The sequence below is a fragment of the Hippocampus comes genome, unplaced genomic scaffold (assembly GCF_001891065.2).
Source record: "Hippocampus comes isolate QL1 unplaced genomic scaffold, H_comes_QL1_v1.1 scaffold93, whole genome shotgun sequence".
NCBI classification, from domain to species: domain Eukaryota; kingdom Metazoa; phylum Chordata; class Actinopteri; order Syngnathiformes; family Syngnathidae; genus Hippocampus; species Hippocampus comes.
Genome location: NW_017805481.1, coordinates 1,111,283 through 1,138,492, shown reverse-complemented (window position 1 = coordinate 1,138,492; position 27,210 = coordinate 1,111,283). Strand labels below are relative to the sequence as shown.

General features: G+C 43.4%; 1 protein-coding gene across 2 annotated transcripts in view; it reads left to right on the top strand.

Moving 5' to 3' along the window:
- The window catches only part of baiap3 (BAI1 associated protein 3), a 28,150-nt gene extending 1,764 nt beyond the window's left edge, over window positions 1-26,386 (top strand). The window contains exons 2-34 of one of the 2 annotated variants that reach the window (XM_019875812.1): window positions 6,251-6,393; window positions 11,847-11,934; window positions 12,391-12,474; window positions 12,600-12,707; window positions 12,865-12,924; window positions 13,633-13,699; window positions 14,069-14,282; window positions 14,369-14,413; window positions 15,075-15,152; window positions 15,376-15,481; window positions 15,571-15,678; window positions 15,752-15,844; window positions 16,640-16,743; window positions 16,818-16,935; window positions 17,103-17,227; window positions 17,979-18,069; window positions 18,174-18,230; window positions 18,321-18,418; window positions 18,524-18,575; window positions 19,041-19,192; window positions 19,314-19,437; window positions 20,351-20,491; window positions 20,802-20,897; window positions 21,160-21,375; window positions 21,712-21,780; window positions 21,863-21,942; window positions 22,471-22,579; window positions 22,659-22,724; window positions 23,036-23,119; window positions 23,579-23,699; window positions 23,976-24,099; window positions 24,879-25,084; window positions 25,341-26,386. In XM_019875812.1, coding sequence (XP_019731371.1) covers window positions 6,260-6,393; window positions 11,847-11,934; window positions 12,391-12,474; window positions 12,600-12,707; window positions 12,865-12,924; window positions 13,633-13,699; window positions 14,069-14,282; window positions 14,369-14,413; window positions 15,075-15,152; window positions 15,376-15,481; window positions 15,571-15,678; window positions 15,752-15,844; window positions 16,640-16,743; window positions 16,818-16,935; window positions 17,103-17,227; window positions 17,979-18,069; window positions 18,174-18,230; window positions 18,321-18,418; window positions 18,524-18,575; window positions 19,041-19,192; window positions 19,314-19,437; window positions 20,351-20,491; window positions 20,802-20,897; window positions 21,160-21,375; window positions 21,712-21,780; window positions 21,863-21,942; window positions 22,471-22,579; window positions 22,659-22,724; window positions 23,036-23,119; window positions 23,579-23,699; window positions 23,976-24,099; window positions 24,879-25,084; window positions 25,341-25,444 — 3,522 coding nt within the window. In that variant the 5' untranslated portion in view covers window positions 6,251-6,259 and the 3' untranslated portion in view covers window positions 25,445-26,386. Of the gene's footprint in view, window positions 1-6,250; window positions 6,394-11,846; window positions 11,935-12,390; window positions 12,475-12,599; window positions 12,708-12,864; window positions 12,925-13,295; window positions 13,503-13,632; window positions 13,700-14,068; window positions 14,283-14,368; window positions 14,414-15,074; window positions 15,153-15,375; window positions 15,482-15,570; window positions 15,679-15,751; window positions 15,845-16,639; window positions 16,744-16,817; window positions 16,936-17,102; window positions 17,228-17,978; window positions 18,070-18,173; window positions 18,231-18,320; window positions 18,419-18,523; window positions 18,576-19,040; window positions 19,193-19,313; window positions 19,438-20,350; window positions 20,492-20,801; window positions 20,898-21,159; window positions 21,376-21,711; window positions 21,781-21,862; window positions 21,943-22,470; window positions 22,580-22,658; window positions 22,725-23,035; window positions 23,120-23,578; window positions 23,700-23,975; window positions 24,100-24,878; window positions 25,085-25,340 lie in introns of those variants that run through there. The other variant, XM_019875811.1, reaches the window with a different exon arrangement.
- Window positions 26,387-27,210: the final 824 nt, after the last annotated feature.

The following is a 27,210-nucleotide window of genomic DNA, read 5'->3' as shown; positions in this document are numbered from 1 at the left end:
TGTGTGCCCCCACCAGTCCAAACATGGTATTCTGATTCATATTGCGTTTGTAGAGAATGAATGAAGTAAGAAAATTCTCTTGTTTTTATGCATCTCACGGGGTGGCCATTTTGTCCCTTGCTGTCAACCGAAAATGACATCACAGTTGCTCAGGTAATGGCCAATCGCGACTCATTTGTTTTTGAGTTTGGTCGTGTGATGCTTGCAAGCCGAGCTGTGATTGGTCGTTACCTGACAGTCGTCTCTGAAAGATTATCCAAAGTGATTATGGTGGTGTTAGGGTACGTGTGATATTCTCTCCCAGATTTGCTCCAACAACAGGTATTAAATTCCTATTGCAATATCGGAATTACAAAAATTGTGATTAGATTATTTTTCAAAATTGCTCAGCCCTCATGTGGACATGGTTACGTGCGTGTTGGTCATTTTGAGTCTCCCACGCACTATACTGTAAGAGCAGTAAGAACCCTTTTCCTCATCCTGTGTGTTGTCTCTGAAATTTTAAAACTTATTACAATGTGCAGAGACATCATGCTATCTATGGGCAGAAGCTTTTTGTGTTTATCCGAGGTTAGTGTCACAGAGCTGTCACTTTGATCCACTTGTCTCTTCAAGCTCTCCAAATTGAATTGATGGTTCATTGTCTCTCGGCGTGAAAGGAGGATTCAGCGGAGATCCATTTAAACGATTTTAATTTTTTTTGGACATGCTGATCTGATATTTAGAAAGCAGATTAAAGTTTTTGCACGATGCGATCTGCTCGTTTTCATGCCAGGGACCGTGTGGCCACCCCATGGAGTGGTCACCAGTCAATCGCCGGAAGATTTCGAATGAGTCAGTGACTGAGACTCGATCCAAATCGAACCGCTACGCTATTAATGGCTCCTTCAACTGTGTTTAGAATCTGCTCGAAACCACCCGGGCATAAAAAGTCACCTCATGGGTCTCTCTTCTTGTATCTCCTTCATCTTACAAGCCCTCGAGAGGGCGGCCACATGTCCAACTGCGTGTACGTTTGGCTGCGTTAAGGCGAGCCCATTAGGACATCAAGGCTCTGCTGGCCCTTTTGTGAAATTCCATTTACCTGTATTTACGAGCTCCCTTCCCTCTGCCATTACCATAGAGACACTCAGCAAGGCGCCTTTGCCTGCCAGGCTCATTGGCTCACAAAGAAGAGACACTGGCGAGCGAGCGTTTCCCCTGGCATGCCGTTGGCACCGACATTGGGAGAAAGGCATTTACTTGGCCTTGACTTCGTTCCCCCTGGCAGCTGCTGAAATCCCCTCCCTCGCCCACAACACCCCCCCACTCCACTCCCCGATCGCTACTAGTGAGGCCCGTTTTGTCACCACAGAGTGAAATCCTGTTGGGAGAGGTCCCCGGCTGTAATTGAAATGAGTTCACCTGAGAGGCAGGTGCTTGCCGCTGTTGCCTGTCAACACGGGCCACGCTGCAAACGACGTGCCGCTTCCTGCTGGAGTGTGTGTGTGTGTGTGTGTGTGTGTGTGTGTGTGTGTGTGTGTGTGTGTGTGTGTGTGTGTGTGTGACCCCACCCTCAGTGCAGCGAAGACAACATTTTCACTTTCAGCGACACGCTTCGGGAGGTCTCTCGGAGATGGCGCCAAGTGAGCTGCCGATCACGACTTAGGCGCAGCGAAGCATTGAAAACATCTCATCATTTTTCACTCGGAGAGGCAGCAAAATGGACATGCACTTGGATGCCACATTACTCACCAACCGAGCTCCCGCTTGGAAATAATGTTGAAATTGTCAGTGTGAACAAAACGCATAGTTGAGCTTATTGAAAAGTAAAAGAAATGTTGACTAAGGAATGGTTCACATTTGAGAATTTTGCAGGATCACACATGATCCCTCCAAAACAAAGAGCAGAAACTCGCTTATGTGCGCTGATGTTTCTAATGAGTATTGAAAAACGGTATTGTGATCAAGGAAAAAAAAAAAACTTGTTTCGGAAAATACTTCTCGGCGTCTGGGGAACCCGACATTGGGTACGACGTATTGTGTTTTATTGACTGCTATTTCCTTATTTGTCAGTCAAGGTGCTTCTATGATTGTCTACATTCTGTTCCTGTCACAGGCCGCGTAGTTGAATGACTCGGGGAGCCGGCTTTCGAAAATAGATCAGTTTTTTTTTTTTTACCATGTTATGAGGACATTGCAAGCGCAAAATAAGATTTGAAGTGATGGAATTGGAATTGGACACGTGTAAGCTATCTCTTCGCTATTGGAAATGAGTTATGACCACTCTGCTTGTGTGCCTACCGTGGGTCTTTTTTTGCCCCCCCGTTGATTTGCATTTCGATAACGTGCCTTTGATCCAAACCGGGGGAATTTTCCAACTCTTTCTCTCAGCGGGAGGCATTTGAAATGAACCATTGAAAATATGTGGCAGGGAAGACGCGACACTTGAGGCTAATGGAGTGGACACTCGATGAGTTTGCCAGATGTCAGCGTTGTGGATCGATAAAATCTCGTCCGCCGATGCATCTTTCACTTCCTTACGACTGACTGAGTCTGTGATTCGTCTGATGAATTCCACGGTTGCGCTCACAATCAGTGCGCAAAGTATTGTGCTACACCGGCAAAATTGAATGGGATCAATACAAAATGTGGCCTTCCTAAATGTATTTATCCAGCATTTAGATCTTAACCCTCCTGTTAAGTTGTGGGTGATTTAAAAAAAAAAAAAAAAAAAATTCCAATCTTATTTTGTTTCATGATGAACACAAAGAGAAAATTTGGCATACCGAAGAAACAAAGCCCACTAATCCGGAAGGCTGGTCAAATATGCTAGCTAGAGTAATTCATTGTTATTATTGTTTATGTTCCTGTTTGTATACCAGACAGAACTTTCAGACGTCAAAATATTCAACTGTCTATCACCTATTTTGATGTGTTGAATTGGGACATTGTGACAGTATTGATAATATTGCGAGACTGATGGCGAAGATGAATACGATAAAATTAAAATCAGGCCTTATGCTCACGCAATCTGCTGTACTGCAGAGTGTGCAACGTCTTTTCTGGAGTGTTTGAAGTACACCCAGATTTTGTTTTTTTCACGACCGAATGCCTAAAAGGTCCTGAATTCTAAAGCGGGAGCAAAGATCTATTGATTTTTAATTTCCGCCACCTCTGGCTATTAGAAACTTAATTTGCCTCTGTCGCTCTGCTAATCTTAAAACTTTTGAGTCTGGGAATGACTTTGCTCTTAATCCGATTCAGACAAAAGCGATCGGGTTAATGATATTAATTCAAAACGACGTCCACTCAAGACTCCCATTCTGCTAATTGTCCTTCATTACACTTGGCTAATAGCAGCTGCCATTGTTCTGCTTGAAGCGCTCCCGCCCGAGGCACCTCTGCCTCGCCGAGCTTCTCAGACGTGGCCTGTCAACTTTTTAAAAGAGTGTTCAGGCGAGCCGGGCTGACTGTGTGGAACGGCGTCTCCATCAATCACTCGGGTTCTCTTGTGCATCTTGTCAGCCGTCCTTTGTGAGCTGGCTCTTCCTCACCTCTCTTGATTTGCAACCACACACAAAGGGCTTCGCGAGACGTGCGGATGTAGCAAAAACTCACTTGGGCTGGATTTACACTGCAGGTCCTATTGCCCGATTCCCACGAAAAGCTGAAAATCACAAAATTTGCAGGGGGGAGTGTCTCTTTTCGTAACACTTCAATATCGCGATTGTGGTTTAATGTGCGATTGTTTTTTGTTTTTTTTTGTGAAGTCCCACGTATTTTTTTAAATAAACACTAGCCATAAATTAATTGGCATGAAAATAAACTGCTATAAAATAATTAAATAACATTTAAATTTTTTGTAATTAATTTATTTTTTTTGCCAAATTTCAGCATTTCCGATTTCACAATCGCATTTTACTACGTTGCGATTTGATGACCAATAATTTTGGTCTGTACGATCTTTATTTTCTTTTTCTTTTTTTATTCCTCTTTGCGCCGCTACGACTTACTTCTCAGTTGTACCACTTGAAAGGAAAAAAAAAAAAATCATAATTGTGACACTTACAAGCATCTAATTTAAATCCAGCTTTGGTCTGTCTGAAATGAATGGTGGCCGTCTCGAGGGTATCTCCAGCAGAATCACCCCCGCCCCCCCAAGTGACATTTATCGGAAGAGATTATAATGAATGAATGAAGCAAATGCGACCATCAAGTTACAGTAAACGTGATAAGGTATCAGCAAAGTAATGCGTAATGTGGGTTATAAGATGCGGGTATTTATAGACCCTCAACCTTCTGTTGATATTAAAATGATTAAATGCTAATAAAATGAGGAGATGCTCGGATAATCCCATCAAGTGGCCCAGGGATTATACATTATCACTTTAGAGTAAATGGTCACTTATAGTAAATGGGGGGGATAGGGTGGGGGGGTCGATTTAGGCCAACTTGATCTGATTTATTAAATATTGTTTGTTGATATTGCATTATACATTATCACTTTAGAGTAAATGGTCACTTATAGTAAATGGGGGGATGGGGTGGGGAGGGGTCGATTTAGGCCAACTTGATCTGATTTATATTGAATATTGTTTGTTGATATTGCGAGGAAAACCCGCCGTGCGCTAGCTGCCTTGCGCCGCTCGCTTTCATTAAATCCATCTGACTTTATTTGAATCTTCTCTGCAGAAAGCTGCCATGTTATGAAGGTGACATAACTCTGTTAGTCGACAAAGGCAACCTCGAAGTGGAATGAAAGTGGACGTGACAAGCGACTGCTGAGAATGTCTGCTTTTATCAAAATATAGCATCTATTCTACGTTGCGCAATCCATTTTAATGCGTCACGTTTATACTGTTGGCGCAGTATCGCAAGATTGTGCAATTTTAGAAGTATTTGTCAGTTACATGTATGACATCTGCTTTGGTCAAAAGTACTCAAGGATCAAAAAAATGAAAATAAAGCAAGAGCCCAAAACGACGGTAAACGCAAAAACTGTATTTTCATATGCGGAGGCAGTACTTCATCCTCAAGGCACCGATTTTTACTTGCCAATTTAGGGAGCACGGCTGAAGCATGTGACACAGGCTCGCTCACAGGCACATTTTCTGATATTGGCAGTGCCAAGTGATTGACTTGGTTGTTTTACTTTCCCACTTGATAGGTGGGCCGGCACTCCCGAGGCTCAACTGTTTGTACACGAGCAATTAAAAAGCCACATTGCCATAAAATGTCCCATTTAAATTCCAACTCATTGTAAGAAAGTCGCCTGTGACACAAAGTCAAAGTGAACAAATGAAGGACACTTACAGATGTTTTAATTCACACAGAGCAAGTGTTCTCATTAGGTTTATTAAGAAAAAAAAAAAAACGAAAAAAGCATCAGCAACAGCCAGGTAGACCAACCCGAACACCAAATTGATCAAACAAATGTCATCAAATCCCCGTTCCTGATTGTCGTAGCATTTCGTTTGAAGCCCCAAAAGGTGTGCCATGAAACGCGCACCTCCTCCAGGTGTCTCAGAGAAATTGATTTCAACGTCCGGATGATTTCTTTCGACAATAACCTAAATGAGCATGACTGTCAATCAAGCGTTTTGGCCAACACCTCCGACGGATGTTCACGGCTCGATGTGAGATCTGGCAACGAGGGGAGGGGTTCAACTGCAGTCGGAGGTTGCCATGGCGATGACGACCAACTAATGAGACACGCTGGCCGGCTTTTTCCCCACTTTTCTGACCTTCGTGTTTGTTTGACACCGAAGCAGTTGAAGTGGACCCGCGAATTTGCCGTATTCCGAGGCGCTATCGAGAGGTGGAACAGAGTCACTGCCCATGGCCCTTTCTTTGTGTTGAAAGCAGTTGTCATTACGCTTGTCATGCATTCATTGTGTGCGGCTTCCTTGGATGTGTGAACTCGCAATCCAGACACAGGATCGTCCTTCGGTTACTTCTGTCCGAAATGTCCTTTTTTTTTCGTCTTTGCCAATATCACGAGCTTTCAGGGTTCCTTTTAAAATTATTTCGGTGTTGCTATACGTCCATATCGAAAAATGATGACCGTGTTTTATTACACAAAGACTCCATATATTAAAAAAAAAAAAAAAAAAAAAAAAAAGCTAAAACGAATAAAAACAAAAAAACAACCAAAAAAAAAGCCTTTTTGAAAAATAAATTACAATAAAAACTACCTAAAGAAAAAAAAAACTGAGACAAACCCCCTGAATTCTTTGTCACCCTCCTTGTCTTTTGGGGGGGCCGGCAGTGTAGCGCCATGACCACGCTGCTGGACCTGAAGAGTAGCGTCTTGCGGCAGGTGCAAAGGAGCCAGTCGTTGAGGAGCCGTAGGGAATCGCCGCCCGCTGCCGGCAGCCCTCTCAGCCACTGCCCAGAGCCCTTATCCCGAAGGTGAGTCAAGCGCGGATGCACACAATTATTTTATTATTATTATTTTTTTGGAGTGAAAAAAAATCATAAGGTTGTCACAAAAACATTTGCAATTATATTTTTGATACATTCATAATCCCTCATCGGCAAATTCGACTCCCAAACTGCTCACTTTTGTCGATACTTGATACATGTGCTCTATTTTAAATTACATTAAAAGTATAACAATTAAATCTGTAACTGCTTCATACAACAAAGAGGAGGCAGAAAAGTGGTTAAGATTGAACGACGGTCTGTGTCTTCTGTGTTGTGTTGTATTATTTTGTTATTTTGACTTCAAGATGGCGCCGCGAGAGTGGCTGCCTTTACAGCAGCTCCTATATTTCGTTCTTCTACTTCTTCCTTTCATAACTTTGCTGCTGTGAATTGGGAATTGATCCATTATGAGACAAATAAAGGTTTTGAAATAACTAAACAAATAAATACATTATTATTGATGAATGAAATTTTTAAAAACTAAATACAGTGCTAAACATTAAAGTATAACAATATTAACTCCATCCCATAAAGTATCCAGTAAATAATACATCCAATTATAGATTATAAATGAGAATTATTGAAAGAAGATAATATGCAAGGCAATAAGTCCCCCAGTGCAATAAACGTTGAATGCAGAAGTTGACACACACACACACACACACACACACACACACACACAAGACAATTTCTTTCATCTGTGATAGTTTGTGCAACTGCCTTTTTTTTTTTTTTGTACATACTCGAGTAGGACGAAGAGTCACAGACAGGCTTCCTCTGATTTGTTTTTAACCAGCCAGCCCCACCTTCACAACCACCCATATTGTTCTTCAAACGCAGCTGGTGTTCATTCTCAATCTCCGGACTCGCCGTTGCACTCATCAAGCATAATATCACAATGTAGCATCACACCGTCAGGCTTCAATAGCTTTGCAAATGCCTTCGTGTACCTTCACACCACGCGGTTCTGAGGTGCAGCGAGCCCACTGCTGTTCCTAAATGTATTGTTTGTATCGATGTGTGAAATTCATCTCAAATCTCGGGGATCGTGGCCTTCACGTTCAATATGGATTCAACGGACAACAAAATCATACAATAGCATGTATACATGATTGTCTTTATTTTACTGTGTTTCCTATCAGTGTTTTTAATCCATGTCAAGCCTCTTGAATGAACAGATGCCGCACTGCAAATGTAGTGAGGTCGGCTCACATGGACTCTTTGCCACGTGTCATGCCACTTCAGTAAATATGGTTGATGCCACACCCCCAATTTTTTTCGGCTTTGACGGACGCGTCAACACAAATTCATCGCTGGGTGTGATGGGCCACTTTAAAAAAAAAAAAAATGCCACAACACGAACAATAAGATTTACGCTCTAATGGATGCCTTACCCCCATTTGACGCCTTACGCCACTTGATCAACGGGCGTGTTGCGCCATTTGAAGGAATGCTAAAGACGTTGAATCGTAAATTGACATCTCTTTTCCGCAACACATATCGGTATTTCAGAGTACAGTATTGGAATCATTCTAATATTAGCACGAGAAAAAAACGTCTGCTACATTGGTACAAAACAAACGCATTACTCCTCACGGTTGCCTAGCGCTCTCTGCGGTTAAGTAAACAAACGCCCTCAGACGCCAAGTAAGGAAATGCAAGAATAGGTCTTTGTTTGTCAATGTCAAGTATCGCATATGCAATGTATTGTATGGCGCGAATACGTGCGAAAACTCACACAGCCCTTGTTTATCTTTGTCTTGCATTTCGATTGAATGTAAGTTTGCCATGTGCTTGTCTCGTAGCAACAAATCAAGCGACACAGGTGAAATTCCCCCCCCCCCCCCCCCCCCCCACCACCAGTTCAGTCTTGTTTTGAAGCCTCATCTGCAGCAAAAAAAAAAAAAAACAACTAATAGTATGAACCTGGGGTAACCATAGCAACATAAACCCAGGCTTTGCTGCCTCGACGTGAACTTCCCTTGTAATGACGCCCGTGTTTATTTTTAACCCGGAAGGCGACCTCGGGTGCTGCGCACAACCCGTTTATCTCCTCGCGTATCACTCTGATTAAATATTTTAATAAATGCCTAATCCAATAAGCTCCGCTATAATTCTTTTTTTTTGTGGGGATGGGGGAGGTAGGTTACTCCTTTAAATAGTCTTCTGAACTGTCACTACGGTGCATGTCATTCTTCATTTCCCATGCGGGCTCCTTGGTGTTAAAGCCTCCCCACCGAGCCCCCGCCGTGCATGTATACTGAGAGCTCGTCATTAGATGCAGGCTGCTGATCTATGTTAGCCCTTCACACCGCTGTACACACACACACGCACACACACATACACACACTTGCACTGAGGCTTTCACTGACAATGGAGACCAGCAGGTCGATCATTTCTGTTTGGGGGGGAAAATGTAGTTTTGTGTGCGTGTGTGCACTAATTGCATTGGGATGCGACAATCAGTTTCCGGTCGGCAGAGGTGGACTTCACACTTTGCGTTTCTGCTTTGCCGCGATCTCATTAGCAGGTTTGCCAGCTCTGTGTCACTGCTTTTTAATCAGTGCCCGCACAGAGGATCACCACACCGGGAGCGCGGACCTCCATAGAGGGGAAAGAAGCGGCCCACTAAAGTGATTTAACATTTCAACGCTGAGTCAGTCCTCGTTATTTTAGGGGTACGGTTCCCCTTTTCTTTTTGGCTAGTGCCACTGAAGGAAAAGGCAGATTCTGTCTTCTATCAGACACCCCTTCTTGCCTAATCAATGATGTCATTAGAGCACCAACGTGTCGAAATTGTCGAGGGTATTGCGTTGGTTCTTGTCACGCACATTCTCCTGCGGAGATGATCCGACGCAAGTGACAAGCATGTGACAATCGGATTTCTTTATAACTAAAAAAAAAAAAATAAAAATAACAAGCATGATGTCGGATTGGAAGGCATCGCATGGTCTTTCATGCTCTCGCCGACAGTGATGCGCGCATGAGTAATTGCTGTTTACGTGCTGCCACATGATGTTGACGTTTGAAAAACGAGTGGCCGCTTGTCACCTCTGCTTTTTCAATAACCCGTCTTCTTCGTGTTTGCTTCCCATCTCCGCGCTAGCCCAGACGGCGGGAAAAAAAAAATGTAATTGAAGCATTGGAATGAATTCAGGGAAATACATTTGACTCAAAACAACATGAGAACCTGTTTCCTAGCAACATCAAGCCACTTTTCTTTTTCTGGTGACGTGAACAAGAATGATTATCCAAGTGTGTTTACTTCATTGTGTCAGATCAGGCATTATTTAAAAAAATAAAAAAAAAAAAGTTTTTTTTTCCCAAAAGCTGGGATTAAAAGATTCGACAATGTTTTGCCAAATGCCTCCGACAGTAAGACTGACAGAAGACCGAACAGATTTCTGCTCACTACAATGCCCACGACAATTAAGAACGGATGTGGAGGGAATTGAGGGTCTCAAAGCGCGAGGAAGATGATGGAGTGGAGCTCATTTGTATCGCAAAAACAAAACCCCACAAAAACTGTAATACCACATTTGCAATCCTTTTGTAAGACTCACTCATTCTAGCTACACTCCAATGAACCAACATCCATCTGCGGGAATATTTCCACGGATTTTAACTCTAACCCGGTTAAGCAGTCAAATATTTCCGCTAGTTTAGCCCAACAAGTCCACTTTTTTTTTTTTTTGGCCAAGTGGCAGGAGCTCGACCAGCTCTCCCAGCATGGCTGCCATTAGTCTTCATCAATACCTCAGGGGTTTACCATCTGCTCCCCCCCGCCATGGCGAGAGTCGGCGGGTGGCGATGAGGATGGCGCTGCCACACGCCCGCTGCGATGCGATGACGCCAATAAAAGAGTGCGTGACGGGGGCCCTCACATAGACTGGCTTGACCGCAGCGTAATATGAGGAGGGAAATGGGAAAGTGGTGAGTGGCAAGCGATTCGGGGAAAAGGGCTGATCCCCACCGCTCTGCCGCTGCGCAGATCAGAGGTGATTTCCATCCAGGTCGGCGGGGTGGTGGAAAGATGCCGGGGAGAGAGCGTTAGAGAGAGAGAGAGATTTGGAAAGGGTTTGCAAGTGGGATTCCCAAGGTGCCGGAGCTTCCTACTCTATCCATATATTCCCCCTCTGCTTTCGAAAAGTGCCACCGTGGATCACCATGACGACCGAGAGGCCTGTGGGAGTCCGGGAATTCTCTCAAATCCGGAATAAATACTGGGGGGGGAAAAAAAAAAAGATGATTTGCATTTTTGCACACAGCTGTGCTCATTTGATTAAAATAGATTCCAGAGAGCAGCCATGGTGGAGCACATCAGTGGAGCCCAGTTTCATCTGTCATGAGAATCATCAGACTACATTTAGTCCAATAGACATTAGGGTGCAGTTTAACACTGTGGACTGAATAGTAACATATTTTAATAGTTTAAGCCACAGGTGTCAAACTCAAGGCCCAGGGGCCAGATCTGGCCCGTCACATCATTTTATGTGGCCCGCAAAGGCAAATCAAACATGTCAACTTCCATGATGCTTGCTCAAATCTCGACCAAAATTTAAAATTTTATCATATGTGATCAATAAGAGAAATATTGTCAGCATTTTCTTGTTATCAAACCCCTTATTACAGTAACTTAAACAATAGATGAAGAAACCATCATTATTGACATTTATTTATATTATTGGGTTTCAGTGATAACAGCCCTCCAAGGGAAACAGGAACTAAAATGTGGCCCATGACAAAAATTGAGCTTGACACTCCTGGTTTAAGCGAATTAAGGACTGATTCCAAGTCACCCGACTCTTTTTTTTTTTGGGAAGTCTTATTGGGCAGAGATTGTGATCGAAGAAGCTCCAAACCAGTCTTTGGATCATTGCTCGACTTTCTGGCATGTGGGTTTCATTAAAAGAGAAAGAAAAAAATCGTATTTTTCGCCACAGATCAAGGCAAAACCAATTAGGGGAGCTTGTTGTTTTGCTGTTAACACTTCACAGGCATACGCTGTCTTTGAAGTGCTCAACACAAAACAAAACAACATGAAAAGTGACGCACTGGGAAAAGATCTCGCGAACATTTCAAACATTCTTTGACAGATGCCCGAGTCGAATCCTACACATCAGATGGTTTTACAACATTACCAGGGTACAGTATTGGATAGACGGCTAGGAAACATAGCATGCTTGGAAGTAAAGTTGAATCCAAAAAGGACGACAAGACCAAGGCAACTTGGAGGACCTCAGGAATGTCCGCAGCGAGTCGCTCTGACCGTGATTTGCCCACATCCAATCTTCAACCCTGCTGGGTCAAAACAATGAACCCAACGTTGGGTAAAAGGAAGCCAATCTGCTCAAAATCCAAAAAGACTACGGTCATTCTAAACACCCCATTCATCAACACGTTTTTTGGTTTTTTTTTTCTCCTCGTTTACTTGGCAGGATCTCCGAAGAGAGCATGGAGTTCTTTGAGCGTATGAATACCATTCTGCAGAAACAGGAGAACATGTTGCAGGCCAGCCAGGCTGAGGTAACCTCTCGCCCGACTTGCACCTTTACATCTGTTCGCAGGCCAACGACACCAAGCAAGCTAAGGAGTGCGAGTGGGCAGCGCCGCAGCCCGTGACGTCTGTGAACAGACGGGGCCAGCGTTTGTTTTGGAAGTTGGTCACTGACGAGCTGCCGTCAGCGGTGATGTTTCACCTCCAGTCTTAACAGCGCATTGATGATTTATCAGCATCTTGACAAAGAGTTTGTCATCACCCAAACGTGGCATCATGATTGCTTACAGTTCAGCAACAGCTTCGCGCTCAGTTTCTTCCGAGTACATGAACATGTTTGCAGTGGATGATCAGAGTAGCGAACCTTTCAGCGCAGTTGCGTCGTCGCGGCAATTGCTTGTATTGTCACATGTAAAGAAAGCGCGCATAATGTCCTCCTCGATAAGTTGATTATAAAGTTTTCCTCATGACTGATCCCATGGCAGAGCCAAAGAGGAGCCTGCACCGTGCCACCACCACAAGAACATGTGGACCAGGCCTTTATCCAGGACAGAACCAGCAGGGTGGAGGTTTGTTAGCTCCGCTGTTTCACTTGCCTCACACTTGAAATTGCAATGACAGAAAGAAGAAAAACGGTACATCAGAATGTGGGTCTTAAGTGTCGCAATTCTGTGTGCCCCGCCTCTCCATACAGCTGGACTTGCTCTATGAGGAGGTCGTGTACACAATCGTCAACCGAGTGGGGGTGCCTTCATCAGAGCATGTGACGAGTGATGAGGAGATTTTTGCCTACCTGCTGAAGGTATTCGTAACCTAACGTAATATCGTGACATCCATTCCCATGTCATGCCAAGCTATTGCAGGCTTGTTTTGTGCGGGTTGCATTCTAAGTGCGTCGAGTTTGTTCCCAAGAGCTCATGAAAAAAATATTCTTGCTTTTATATCCATCTTGAAAAAAGGTGTTTGATATTTGCGAGGAGGAGCATGACATTATACTCCAGAAGGTGCAAGAATCCAAGGTGAGTCCGGGCAGCGTTGATGCAGATGACTGATCCCATGGCAGAGCCAAAGAGGAGCCTGCACCGTGCCACCACCACAAGAACATGTGGACCAGGCCTTTATCCAGGACAGAACCAGCAGGGTGGAGGTTTGTTAGCTCCGCTGTTTCACTTGCCTCACACTTGAAATTGCAATGACAGAAAGAAGAAAAACGGTACATCAGAATGTGGGTCTTAAGTGTCGCAATTCTGTGTGCCCCGCCTCTCCATACAGCTGGACTTGCTCTATGAGGAGGTCGTGTACACAATCGTCAACCGAGTGGGGGTGCCTTCATCAGAGCATGTGACGAGTGATGAGGAGATTTTTGCCTACCTGCTGAAGGTATTCGTAACCTAACGTAATATCGTGACATCCATTCCCATGTCATGCCAAGCTATTGCAGGCTTGTTTTGTGCGGGTTGCATTCTAAGTGCGTCGAGTTTGTTCCCAAGAGCTCATGAAAAAAATATTCTTGCTTTTATATCCATCTTGAAAAAAGGTGTTTGATATTTGCGAGGAGGAGCATGACATTATACTCCAGAAGGTGCAAGAATCCAAGGTGAGTCCGGGCAGCGTTGATGCAGAATTCCCCAAAACTTTTTTTAAAAAAAAAAAAAAACACTCACATACATGAAAAGCCTTCTTCATGATTTCAATCATTGAGGTTATTTAGTGCATCTCATCCACAGAGAGCCACTTTTTCCTTGAGAGCTTCTGTCTTGAAAGCCAAGAATCTGCTGGCGAAGGACGCCAATGGTAAGCCACTTCAAGTACTAAATCGCCTCTCTCTGGCCAGAGCTAATATAGTCTCCATCATGCCACTGAAAAGCTTTTTCAGCGCGATTAGCAAAAAAGTCAAGTTGTTTACCTCTTATTTGCTAATAGCGTGTCATTTGCGCCGATGTGCGCGGTTGATTAAAAGAATGTGCGGAATTTTTATGGACCATGGAAATCATGCTCTATTTGAGTGAAATAAGTTATGATAAATATTTATCAAATGGGAACACTAAATAAATATGTTAACCTAAACTTTTACGGCTCGGTATACTGTATGTGTGGAATTTGCTAGGCACTATCAGATATCAGTCCATTGCGTGTTTGAATCTGAATCTGCTGTGTGTCCAGGCTACAGCGACCCCTACTGCATGTTGGGGATCTTGGAGGGTCAGAGCTCGCGGGAGCCCGAGGAGAAGAAGGAGAGGAAGTTCAGCTTCAGGAAGAGGAAAGACAAGTTGGAGAAACGCTCCAGCACCAAGGAGGCGCTGCCTGCCAGGTGCATCCAGGTGACTGAAGTCAAGCCGGAGACCCTCAATCCCGTCTGGGATGAGCATTTTGTCTTGTGAGTTGGGCAGTTTTTGACCTTTTGTGATGATGACGCAAGAGGAGTACATCGTGAGCGTTTCTCTTTTGTTTTTATATTCATAGTGAAGTGGATGACGTCCACAGTGACTTGCTACATTTGGACATTTGGTAAGATTCGGGGGCTTAGAGGAAGTTAATTAATTTAAATTAAATTCATTTTCCCCCTCATAATGTGGTAATGGTGTGTGCATGTGATGCGTACCTACATAGTATGTCATTTAAAATGAAAGCATGACTCAGTTACACAGTGTAAATGTGGTTTTAGTTGTTTTTTTTTTTTTTTAAATAATATGACCCCATTCACACAGAGGTCCTATATTTTCATATTATCTTTTGGCCACAATATTCAGTAGTCTTACACAATCGAATAACATCTGGTATATATAGGCAGCTGGTAATGATTAGTGTCAGGTGCGGCTCAGGAGGGAACGCCCACTCTCCAGCTGGAGACTGAAAAAAACAAAGCAAACAGGACTTAATCATGACAAAAGGGATAAAAATGTTGCCTTTAGAAATATAAAATAGTGGCAGTCTAATTGAAATCGTAGGAAATATAAAACTCATAGAATGAGAATAATTTCAAAATAACTAAATATGAATTACTTAGGATCCTGAGACCCCTATCTTCAATTGGAAGATAAAGGTCAGTCAGACCTGACGCTACGACTCCAATAAAAGTCCCCATATTTTTCTTGAGATTTGATTCTTGATGTTCTTGTTGCGGCAAAGAGAAGGCACTCTCCTTTTCTTCTCTCCTTTTCTTCTCCAGGGATCACGATGACGACGTCTCAGTGGCCGAGGCTTGCAAAAAACTCAATGAAGTCAGTGGACTTCGAGGAATGGGAAGGTATTATTTTTATTGTTAGTCGTTATTCTGACTTGCTTGATTTTTCACTTCAAAATAGAATGGTAGTCAAAAAAAAAAAAAAAAAGGAACACAGTGCGGGCGTAGAGGGAGGTAAAGGCAGGATAGTCATTATATTAAAGGTTGTACTTTTTGCATTGGAACTCTTCTCGCCGTGAGAATTCTATTAAAATGAACTCTTCTGTTACTACTACCACTCCGTTAGATATTTTAAGCAGATTGCAAAATCAGTGCGTGCCAACGGATCGTCGTCATCCGGCTCCGAGGAGAATGCGGACGACTTCTTGGGGTGCATCAACATCTCTTTAAATGTGAGGAGAAGTTCACATGTTTGGAAATAAACATATTTTCTTCAAATGTCTTTTTCACCCATTTTTTTTTTTTTTTTTGTCTTTTACAGGAGATTCCCGTCGGCGGCTTCGACGCTTGGTTCAAATTAGAGCCTCGCTCGAGCGCCTCCAAAGTGCAGGGAGAATGTCACCTGATATTGCAGCTTTTCACAAGCCAGGTGTGTGACGCGACCATCTTCGGGGGTCACCTCATTTCGAGGAACATGTTCACGCTTTGGTTTTTGCGGCCAGAGAGACACGACGCTGTCGAAGAAAGAAACGAACGTGTCCATCCACAAGAAACTCCTGAGTCAGATTGTGGAGCATGAGCACGCTCACGTCAAGGTGAAGATTTCCTCCTTTATTCGTCTACAACATTCGAGTTGTGTACATTGGACTTGAGAACAGAAAATTTCCTTTTTTCTATACAAGAAGTTGATTTTTTTTTTTTTTACAAGAGTTGCTCTCATTGAGCTGAAAGGAAAGCAATGAATAAACTCGGCACTCGGCATGGGATGACATTAGATACTGACGGCGTGATCACAGTAAACAAAATGTAGAATATTTCGTGCAGAAAAAAAGTGTACCATGTTAAATCTTAAAAAGTTAACATTCTTCTTTTGTTTAATTTTTCATAGAAAGTCACAGCGTCCTGTCACTGGTGATCTATTTTTAGAAAACACCCGTGAGCTACTCATGTTGTCCTCGGGAATAACTAGTACCCGCTGGTACCATTTTATTGATTTATCCATTTTAGGACAGTGCACATTAATCAACAGAGCAGGCATCGGTGTTTGCAGTATGTCTTCCATCTTGCTCCCTCCCTCCTCTTCTTCCGTCCTGCTCACCCCTCCCCTCTCTGCTCGCCAAGAAGGAGAAAAAAAAAACATAATTGCAGACAATCGCAAAACGCTTCATCTTGACCTAACCCCCGACCCTTCGTCGACCGTGACTTTGTCCTGATTAAAAAAAACAAACAAACAAAAAAAACCACATTTACAAGATTTACTTGGTTGGTGAATTTTACACTTGGTTCATGGGCAGGCATTCCACAGCCCCAACGATTTGAACAAGCAGATTAAAGGTCACGTTTCCTTTTTTAAACTCAATTTGAAGCGTGACCCTGACGTCTTTTGCTAGCGTGAGCCGTACAACTGGAACGGGCAGGTTAGCCCCCCGGCGTGGACGGTGCTGACTCACCATGCCGTGCAGACGGACCTCACCCGTCTCCAACAGGCCATTATGTGAGTTTCTCTCGCACGCGGGTGAAAATAAAACAGCGGCTAACATACTAAAAAGGTTGCGTTTTCCGCCTCAGTCGCTGGCAGTGCTACAGCGGACACCATCGAACCCAGCGGGTGTGCTACTCCCTGTTGTTGCGCCTCCTGAGGGCCATCGATGCAGAGTGGGACCCTCCCTCTGTGAGAGGGGACCTGGTAGGCTCTCCACCTGGGGGCACCTCAAGGGGGGGTCGGCGGGGGGTAAGGGTCATCATCTGGAAACGTCGGCCTCATTAGCTCGTCACTGACATTCCCCGAGTTGTTTTGGTTTCGCCAAAAAATGTCTCTGAGCCTAACACGGGGGAGGCGCTTCTTGTGTCCAGGAGAGGCAGCTGTCAGACAGCTTCAGGCTGTACACAGAGCACTGCCTGTGCCTGATGAAGAACATGCGGCAGGTTTTCCCCTGCACCAGCGCCGCCGCCATCACGCGCTACGAGCTCATGCTGAGGTAACGCCCCCGCTGCTGCACAACCGTCACATCGCATCGCATCGTGCGCCGTGGCGGGAAACGTCTGACCTTTTCTCGCTGCCCACCAGCCGGCTTGGCCATGCAGAAACGTGAACCCTTTATCCACTTAGCCGTCCGGCCACCACCACCGTTTCCTAAGAATGTGACGTCAAATTTACTTCAACTTCAGTCAATGACTCCAAAATGGCAAATAGCTTCAGCTTTTTACATTGCCCAAAGCCGATTTTCAGAGCAATCTGTTGCTTCAAAATAAAAGTAACACACTATGATCATAATCCGCAGCAGGTAGGTTAGGAAAGCAACTCAGTTTTTTATATATATATTTTGTCTATATAAATAATGCAAATGTTATGGTCAATTTTTTTAAAGAAAAATAAGCAGATTTACCTTGTCAGGGATCATCGCATATCCTATTTTATGCATCCATTTTCCATGAATGGCATATCTGCTCTGACCAAGATTTGAACCTTGACCTCTGTACTTACCACGGAGCCATCCAGGCACTTGTTAGTTTTGTAAGATTGTTACCAGCTTCGGCTCTTCAGGCTGCCCAAATTCAATCCTCAATCCAGTCTGCTCGGTCAGCATAATTAAACCAGCCTCGGGTATCTCAATCTGTTCAAAATCCACAGCGACTACTTTATTCGTGCATTCTGTGCATACATACACTTTGAGTACAACAACACGTAACGACTATCGTCGTAAAATGGTGCTCTTACTCCTCCACCAGGGGGATCGGCTACATGCAGAACATGCGGGCCTTTAAGACCGTTTGCCCCCTCCGTAACGAGCTGCACTTGGACATCACAGCCGCCGTGAAGGTAACGACAGTGAAAGTGGAATCATACCTCTGGAGTCCCTTTTAATGAGCTTGAGTTTGATTTTAATGACCGACTACTTTGAAATGACTTCACCCTCTCAACAGAAAGGAACCTCTGAGTGGTACGAGGGCCTCATTGCGCAGTACAAGGTGGAAGATGGGGTATGTGCACGCAAGGGACAAACTCCTCAGCGTTATTTTGGACAGTACCTCATTGTCAAGAATGGCAAAATCTGTGTGTTTTGGATGTAGTCGCTAGAGGAGCACCTGAAAAAAATGGTCACGGTGGTGGACGCTGTCTGCGCAGACATTCAGAGAGCTCAGAATATCTACAACAAACTGTTCTACAGGTGCAACCGAGGCTGGAACTTTTTGCTAACATTTAGTCCCATTAATATTCACTTCTAGGAGTTTTTTTTTTTTTTTTTTTTTTTTTTTTTTTGTTCTCCCCACAGTGCGGTCAGAGTGGATTTCTTCAGCGTGTCCTACAGGCAGCTGGAGAAGCTGGTAGGTCTCCACAACCGTGAATATTTGAAAGGAGACGTGTAAAGTCATCATGTTATATAACAAATATGAGGTATGAAAACTAGCCAACTTGGGTTTTTCATGAGCTAAAAATTAGGACCTGACAGATATTAATCTATTGAGACCAATTCCAACATTTGTCATCATAAAATTCCGCTACCTGATTAACAAACGATTAATTTAAAACGATATATGTAATGCCGATTAAACTGTCTTCGAAAAGGAGACCGATGGCTTTTGCCAACCTACGCTGGGCACTCACTGATAACTAGCAGCTAGCCGCTAGCTCTTAATGGCGGCTACTGGTACAACATTGTTCACTGACAGCGTAATTATTTCATTTCATTTAATACGTTTTCCTAAGCAAGGTACTCAATTTACCCGAAAACTTTATTTCACGTCTAACATCCATTATTTTTTAATGGTATTTTAATCTTTTTTTTACAGGTAGCCGATGATGTCAATGTGGCCATGGAGAGGCTTTGCGGCACCCTGGAGCAGGAAAGTTCCAGACTGACGCAGACGATGGGCGAGACAGTCTTTGAGCTTTTCATGTCCCTGAAGAGCCTCAAGGGCTTCCGGGAGTTTCTTCCTCTCAAGTCCGTCATAGCCGCAACTCGCATACTTTCGCTTAGCCAGTGTCCCGTTACTTTTGTTCATACATGCCATGAGTCACGCTTTTGTTGCTTGTCGTGTTTTGTTCGTCGTCCTCCTCCGCAGGGATGCAAAGATGTTGGCCTTAACGGGATTTCACAACTGGTTCAAGTCATCCATTCACAAGTTCCTGCAGATTGTTCACGACAGGTCATGTGACAGGATCTGCAAAGCGGTGGAGACGGACAAGGTAAGACACCCTGCCCCTGATTTGGCACTCGGTTCTCAAGTGCAAGGTAACCATGGCGATACAGCTCTGCGTCATCTGCTCCACTGGGGTCACATTTAGTAATTGCTTCTCTGTGACCAAGCAATGGACGTCATTTTTTTTTTTTCTTTTTCATTTTCACTGTTCGTCCAGGAACAAATTTTCAACTGATTCTTCTGCAAACATCATGTGATATTGCCTCACCTCAAAGCAATATCCCTGATGTTTTTTCACAGATACGATATTTGAGATGACAGGGGTCAAAGGTAAAAGAAATGAACTCCCTACCAGTCACAATTTTTGTGACGTCATATATTTTACGTGAAAAGTAGAGCTGTTTCAAGTTGGACTGGGGTGTTCGAAATAATGGGAACTTTTTAAATGCATTTGATATTTTATAAATAGAGTTTGTCTCACAATTAATAAAATGTCTGAATTAATGGGAATGTATAATAAAAAAAGAGAATATTGGAATTAATATATTTTTACATAGAATAATTATACAAACAATTTTAACTTGTGAATTAATGGCAATGTATTGCTTCGAATAAAATACATTTTTTTTAAATAATTGAGTGAGTTCCAGCATCGATTATTACTAGAAATTATTTTAGAATACAAATCTTGTCACCAGTCGCGTGTTGCCTCCGTGCACAGTCGTCATCATCACGCATCAGTTGCACACAAATAAAATGTGGTCACCTGATGCAAATTTTTTTCCCCCCTCTTCTCCTTTAAAAATAATGACGCTTGACACACATTTTAATCACATGCGACTGATATTCCAATTAAGTCGATTTAAAAACTCTTTGCCAATGTGGTTGCTTTTTGAATTGATATCTTACCGCAATGCGCATCAGGTGTTTTTGGTTAGGACACCTCGTATCGGTTTCAGATGGAAGCGGTGCAGCAGGCCAAGCACAGTTCCTCAGCGCTGGAAGTGACATCCTGCTTCCGGCAAGTCCGAGACATCTGGCTCCAACTGGCCTGGCCGGACTCTGCGGGGACATTCATCTTCGTCACCCGCTTGACCGACGTTAGTACCCAGCGCTCGATAACTTGCAACTTCGCTTTTGAAATGGCGATCGTTGAGGGAATCCGCAGTAAAATGACTGCAAATGAGTTTGATTATTGTTCCATGGATTAGCTGGGAATGGTTGTGTAATTGATGTAAAGTAGAAGACATTTTACAAGCATCAATGTCACCATTTTGGAATCAGATGATATGCCTGGAAATTTTGTTAGCATTCTGCTGACACATTCAAATTTTTGGAATATGACTGTACATTTAGATGAAGTTATGACCCATTCAATGTTGTGACTCATCCCATCCCTGCTTGTCTCAGAACTTTTGTAGCGAGGCTGTGTACTACTCAGAGATGCTCACGCGCAAGATAGAGAGGAGCCAGCTGGGCCTGGACCACAAGAGCTTCATAGTTCAGGTAAATAAGGCCCATCCATAGCAAGGCGTATGCGGCAAATGGCAGCGAGATCCCAGCAGGGGCATGAAAGCGCAGCGTTGTGATAACTCTGTTAAAAAAAAAAAAAAAAAAGCAAATTGTTGCCTGTCAGTCATTCAAAGCGGCACCCTGCCCTCTTTGTAGCCCTGCTTCTTTTCCTTCAGCCTTCTCTCCACCTCCGCCCTATCTCTCGCTCTCTCTTTTTCTCCTCCTGCCCTCCTCCTCCTCCTCGCTTCCCGCTTAGCTGTGCGTGGCCCTGAACGACGTCGAACACGTCCGCGTCTTCCTGGGAAACCTGCCTCGCGAGCTGGACTGGCCGGGCGTGGAGCGCGCCATGGAGGAGTCGTGCGGCGCCGAGGGCAAGGAACAGGTGTTCAAGGCTCTCAATGGGCAGCTCTTCAACATGGATCTGGACCTGCAGAGGGAAGCCAAGCACCTCATCATGCTGCTTACAGACAAGGTGCCGCTACATCAGAACATAAATCCTCTTTCACTTATATTCAATTGAATACACAGGATATTTAATGTTCAAATGGATGATTGTGATTTTTTTTTTTTTTATTGTGCCAATATTTTTTCTCTTTGAATTTGATGCATCCAACACAACAAAATGGGACAGGGACAAGTAACGAGGACGTCCCTTACAACTGCGTGGCTTTGTAGTAAAAGAGTGCGAGTACTTGACTGGCCTGCCAGCAGTCCTGACCCGTCTCCCATTGAAAATTTGTGGCACACTTTGAAGCGCAAAATACAAACGCGTCCTCAGTTCCCAACACATATCGTTGTTGCCGTGCAGATGGTGCCTGAGCTTCGGCGTTACATCCAGCACATCAGCTTGTCTCCCGACTCCATCAACAACGACGACGTAAGGCCTCAAGTCACTTTGTTGCAATGTTATGACCGCGTGTGTGGTTGTAGCTTGAGTGTGTTCACGTTGTCGTGACCAGGCTGTGGCCCCCCTCATGAAGTACCTGCAGGACACAGTGGTCATCCTCACCGAAACGCTGGTGAAGGACAACCTCATCCGGTAATTACTGCCTTTGCCTCCCCCCCTTCCTCTAAATATTTTTATTATACCGGGGACAATGTGTGATTAGCATAACCATTATGATTTCTAATTATACCTTCTGCCTAAATGCTTTTCCCTGGTGCCTATGCGTATGTGGTGTGTGCGCGTGCTGCCACCGATTTGCAAAGGTGGCGCAGAATCGCAGACGACAATGCAAAATCTAAATGATGTATTTAAAAAGAATGACATTTTATGCACATTGTTCACATTTTAAAACGGGTCCCCTAAGCGTACTGACATTCTCCCCGTCAAAAATACACAAAGGATAAAGAATTACAGCAAACGCAGATTAAAATTGCTCGATTTTGTACGCGCCGTTGCGTCTTAACGCTAATGGAGACTACGGCTTTCTTTACCTTGATGACTGGGGGCGGAGCTTGGGCGATTCAGTTTTGGAAACTTTTCCAGTCCCTCAAGAGACTTAAAAAAAAATGTGTGGTGTTTTTGGAGATTTCTAGAGACTCTGAATGTTTTTTGACTTATTAGGGTTCTGCAGAGCCTGTGGGAGCTGCTGCTGCGCATGATTCTGGACTCAGTCACAGAGAACCGAGGCGTTCAGGTGGAGTTCTACAACCGTTTCCAGTACACTGTCGAGGTCCGTGCCGACTCTTTTCACACAGGTGCCGTCTGCGCGAATATGTCTCTCAATTCTCCATCTTTGTGTGCGCTCGTAGACCTTATTGCAATTTCTCCAAGGAAACGGTCTGTCCCTTGAAGATATGAAGAGCGGAGACTACAAGGTCATCTAAGACACATTTTCTTTTTACTCTTGTGGTTAATGTTTTGATGCTAACGGTTGTCTCATGTGTATGATGCCTGCGGCCACTATAATCCTGATTAGAGAGTTGGAATGATTGCATGGAAATTATGCTAACCATTTCCAATCGACTGAAAGACAAGATAAAATTTACTGACTGAAAATATAATTGCAGCATGTGTTTTTTGTTTTTGTTTTTTTTTTTTTTGCACAAGCCTCACTGTCGGTGTAAATAAACCGCAAATAAGAGCATTTTGCATCTTTTGTCCTTTCCTTGCAAACATGTGCCCAAAGGCCCTGGAGGAGGAGCTGAAGATGAACAAGTGTTCCTCTTTCGAACTGATTGAACAGTATTACTTGGAAAAGATCTCCCTGCAGGTGCGTTCCGCCTCGCCGGGCATCGATCCGGACACCAGACACGCCACTTGTGGCTTTGATGTTGTTGTCGTTGTCAAATGGAAAAAAAAATCTATGAAAAGCTTGATTTATATATATGTTGGACACTTTATTACTTACGCCATCCATCCATCCAGATTTTTACAAGGCGTTTCTTCATTCAGTGTATCGTACGTATAGTATAATTGGCTGTAAAACTAAAACAAATACTAAAACAAGAACGAAACTAAAAAATTTGAGAGAAAAAAAAAACACACTAATCAAAACTAGCTAAAATGCTCCAGAAACTCATTAAAGCTAACTGAATAAAAAGATAAAATCAAATCAAAACTAACTATAATGAAGAATCCACAACTATTATAACTTTGACAAGCTCGCTTTCAAATAAGCGAGACACCCTGATGACACTCCTGAGGCGGTGCGCATGTGTGTGCGTTACAGAAAACCCTCAAACACACACGCTTTGGTCGCATCAGCGTCAAGTGCTACTACGACGCTCCCGAGCAGAGGCTGACCGTGGAGATCCTGCACGCCGCCGACATCATGGCGCTGGATGCCAACGGTAAAAGCCCATCTGCTCCGAAAAACGGTTGGGTCGACAATTGTAAATGTTGAATCCTATTTTCCTCATTTGTGATTGAAAGTTTGGAGAAGCCCAAATCTGGGAAACAAACAAATGAGACTAACAGCACCTGTGTACCCCCCCACTCACACTCAGTTCCAGCCAATTCTAGACCAAGTTTGAAAAGACGTTTAAAAACGTCTTTGGGAGTGAACGAGTTAAACAAGGAGGGGTTTCTGTGGTTTCATCTGTCATTTCTACCGATCCTGACGTCAGGTCTGAGCGACCCGTTCGTCATCGTGGAACTGTGCCCCCACCACCTCTTCCCGCTGGCCAAGAGCCAACGCACGCAGGTGAAGCTGAAGACGCTGCACCCCGTGTTCGACGAGCTCTTCTACTTGTGAGTGCCCGTTCCCGCTCGTGTCATTTAAAGGTCACGCCGGGGGGGTGGCTTATGTGCTTTCGAATTTGTTATTGCTTCGCCACTCCATTTCCTCTTCGCAAAAGGTCGCTCCGGTGTTACCTTTCTCCACCACCTTTTATTAGCAACATTACATCCTGTCGGCGGATTATATAGGATCTAACATCAAAGCTAATTAAGGAGGCGTTCTCTCCAAACAAATTTCAAAAAGTCCGCATTGAAGTCACTGAGGTTATTATGGGTCGCCTACAGCCGCATCAAAAAAAATATCAATGACGACAGTCCACTTCTGCTGAGTTTTATTTCATGCCTATGATTGTAAATAATATGTAAAAATTGCTGGTGGACCACAGGTGTCAAACTCAGGGCCTGGGGGCCAGATCCGGCCCGCCATGTCATTTTACTTGGCCCGCGAAAGCCAACCATGCGTGTCAATTTGCACGTGCTTTGCGAAAATGTGCACCGAAATGTCAAATTGTCGTGCAATAAATAAGAAATGAGATTTTGCAATCATATTGTTATCCTGTTTACACTCCCTTGAACTATAATTGAACAAACTATTATAGTTGACTCATTTCAAAAGTAGTAATCCAATCATTTGTCGTGTACAAATAACAATGCGGCTGAGACGATTGAAAATGTTTGTGGTTTCAACGACCCTTTGAGGGAAGACGTAACTCCGAAGTGGCCCGAGACAGAAATGAGTTTGACACCCACTGCGACAGACGATTGAATAATCCTAACCCACGCCCGCGCAGCCACGTGAGTCCCGAGCAGTACAGGCACAGATTCGCCTGCTTGACCTTCACCGTGATGGACTACGACTGGCTGTCCACCAACGACTTTGCCGGCGAGGCCGTGGCCCCGCTCAGCGACTTCTGCTGGCCAGGGAGGCCCAACGCCACGGCGACCGGCAAGAGCGTGCAGCCCTTCATCCTCCACCTGTCTCGCAGCAAACCCAGCGGTACTCTTGTCTGCCTGGAACCCTCTCATGCACAAATTAGCGTGATATTTCCTTCTATCAGCAGAATGATTTTCATCTTTGATTTAACGTGGTAGTCTTGAATTTGCATATCTTTTGAACTAGAATTTCCTTCAAATATTTTTTTCTGACTGGATCTTTTTCCAATGTACCACTTTGTAGGCTTGCTGTTTAAGGTTGCGATGGGATCATGGATTTCTTCTTCTTTTTTTTTTTTTTTCTGCTTTCCGTCCTGCAGATAAACCGATCATGCGGATGCTGGACGCTCGGGTGGGTGACAGGGAGGCTCAGGAGTTTGTCCGCAGGCTGAAGGAGATTGAAAAGTCCATGGAAGAAGAGTAAAAAACAAAAAAGAACACACAGAAAAAACACGCCCTGGGTCAATGCGTATCAATGTTCTCTGACCATGTCTCGCCACCTGTGCTCTTGTACTGGTACAATGTTTACAATTTTCGGCTTGTTGTTGCTGGGGTTTTTTTCCTTCTCGTTTTTACAATATTCAAACTTATTGTCAATTTGGTATCCATACCAAATTGACAAATTAAGAGGGAGTCACTGTGCGACCCGATGCTGTCTCAGTTGAACTCCATTTTAGGAAAAACTATATGTGACTATTTTCTTTTCTTTTTTTGTAACGTTCTATTTGGCGTATATTTGATATGTTAGAATTCCAAACTGTTTTGTGGAAGTAGCACGCAGTCGAAATATGAATTTTTACCTCACGTGGGTTTTTGGTGGTTTTTGGATAGTGTTCGATGGGAGGAAGCTCAGGGTCCAAAACTTGGCGGCGAATCATTGAACGTTTTTTCCAACTTTGAGTCGTATTTGTAGCTGTTGTATGAATTCAAATGGATTGTTATAATTAGTATACTCAATTTAAAAAGACTATAATGGATGTCAACAGCCAACAAAATCAATAGGCTTTTTTGTCCCAAATCGTAATTCACCTGGTACGGTTGTTTTTTGTTTTTTTATTTTTATGAATGAATGTACTGCATTGTCTACTTCATTGGTTAATATTCCATCCTCCAAACCACTTGGAAAAGTTCTTGTAGCAAAATGTTGTATTATTAAGCGTAGCGCGTCGGCCATCTTTGTGGAATGGGTGCGTTTGTAATTTTGTGCAAGTTTCTACTAAATTAAGTCGACAAGATGCACTTTTTGCATTTTGATGTTGGGTATTTTAAAAATAAGGGGGGAAAAGAAGGCAGTTTTACTCATTGAAGTGTTTCAAGGACGAAAAAGGCTCATCGCCATCTTACGTGATTAAATTTGGTGAATTGATTAATTTCGTTACGAAAGAAGAAAAACATTTGAATGTATTCCAGTCGTTAAGTGTCTCTTATCTGTCATCTTTGTCCCCCCGATATTTGTGGGTGCTTTGAAAATATTCCAGTTTTGATGCGTTAGAGTGTTAACACTTTGTGATATTTCCTCCTAAATTGTCGTGAGACGTTACAAAACATTCCATTGCACTATCGAGCTCCCACTCTGTCGAGTTCATGTCATTTTAATTGAGTTTTACTTGAATATTTTTGTTGGACGTATAAAGTCTGTCTACATGATTTTTGTGATTTTTTTTTTTTTTTTTTTTTGGAAACATTTCAGTCAGACTTTGTCATTTCATCATGTCAAACACTCCCTACCCCCTTCCAAAAAAATAGTGAGTCATAGTGTATTTTTAATCTGCGGTGTGTTGAAATGCTGAGTCATTGCTTTGTGTCCAACTACCTGAAAGGAATCAAATGAAACCCTGAATGGCAGCGTAGGCACCAAAGCAGTCATTTTAGTGCAGCTAATAAACTCGCATTGCGTTTCAGATGACAAGAATGCTCATTCATATTCCATTTTGAGCAATGTGTTAACATATGCACTTAGCTAAGATATACGTGAATAAAAATTCCATTCAATGTTAAATAGAACACTGCGTATGTTATTGTGAGTATTTAGTAGCATTTCCTAGAAAAGTGCTCTGGGATTATGTTTTTCCTTTTCAAAGCTTCAAGAACGTTTTTTTTTTTTTCCCCAACAAATGCATATAATAGCCTAAACTGGTCAAAATATTCATTGTTATGCTTGGAGCACAGCATGTCCATCCAGTTTGAAAT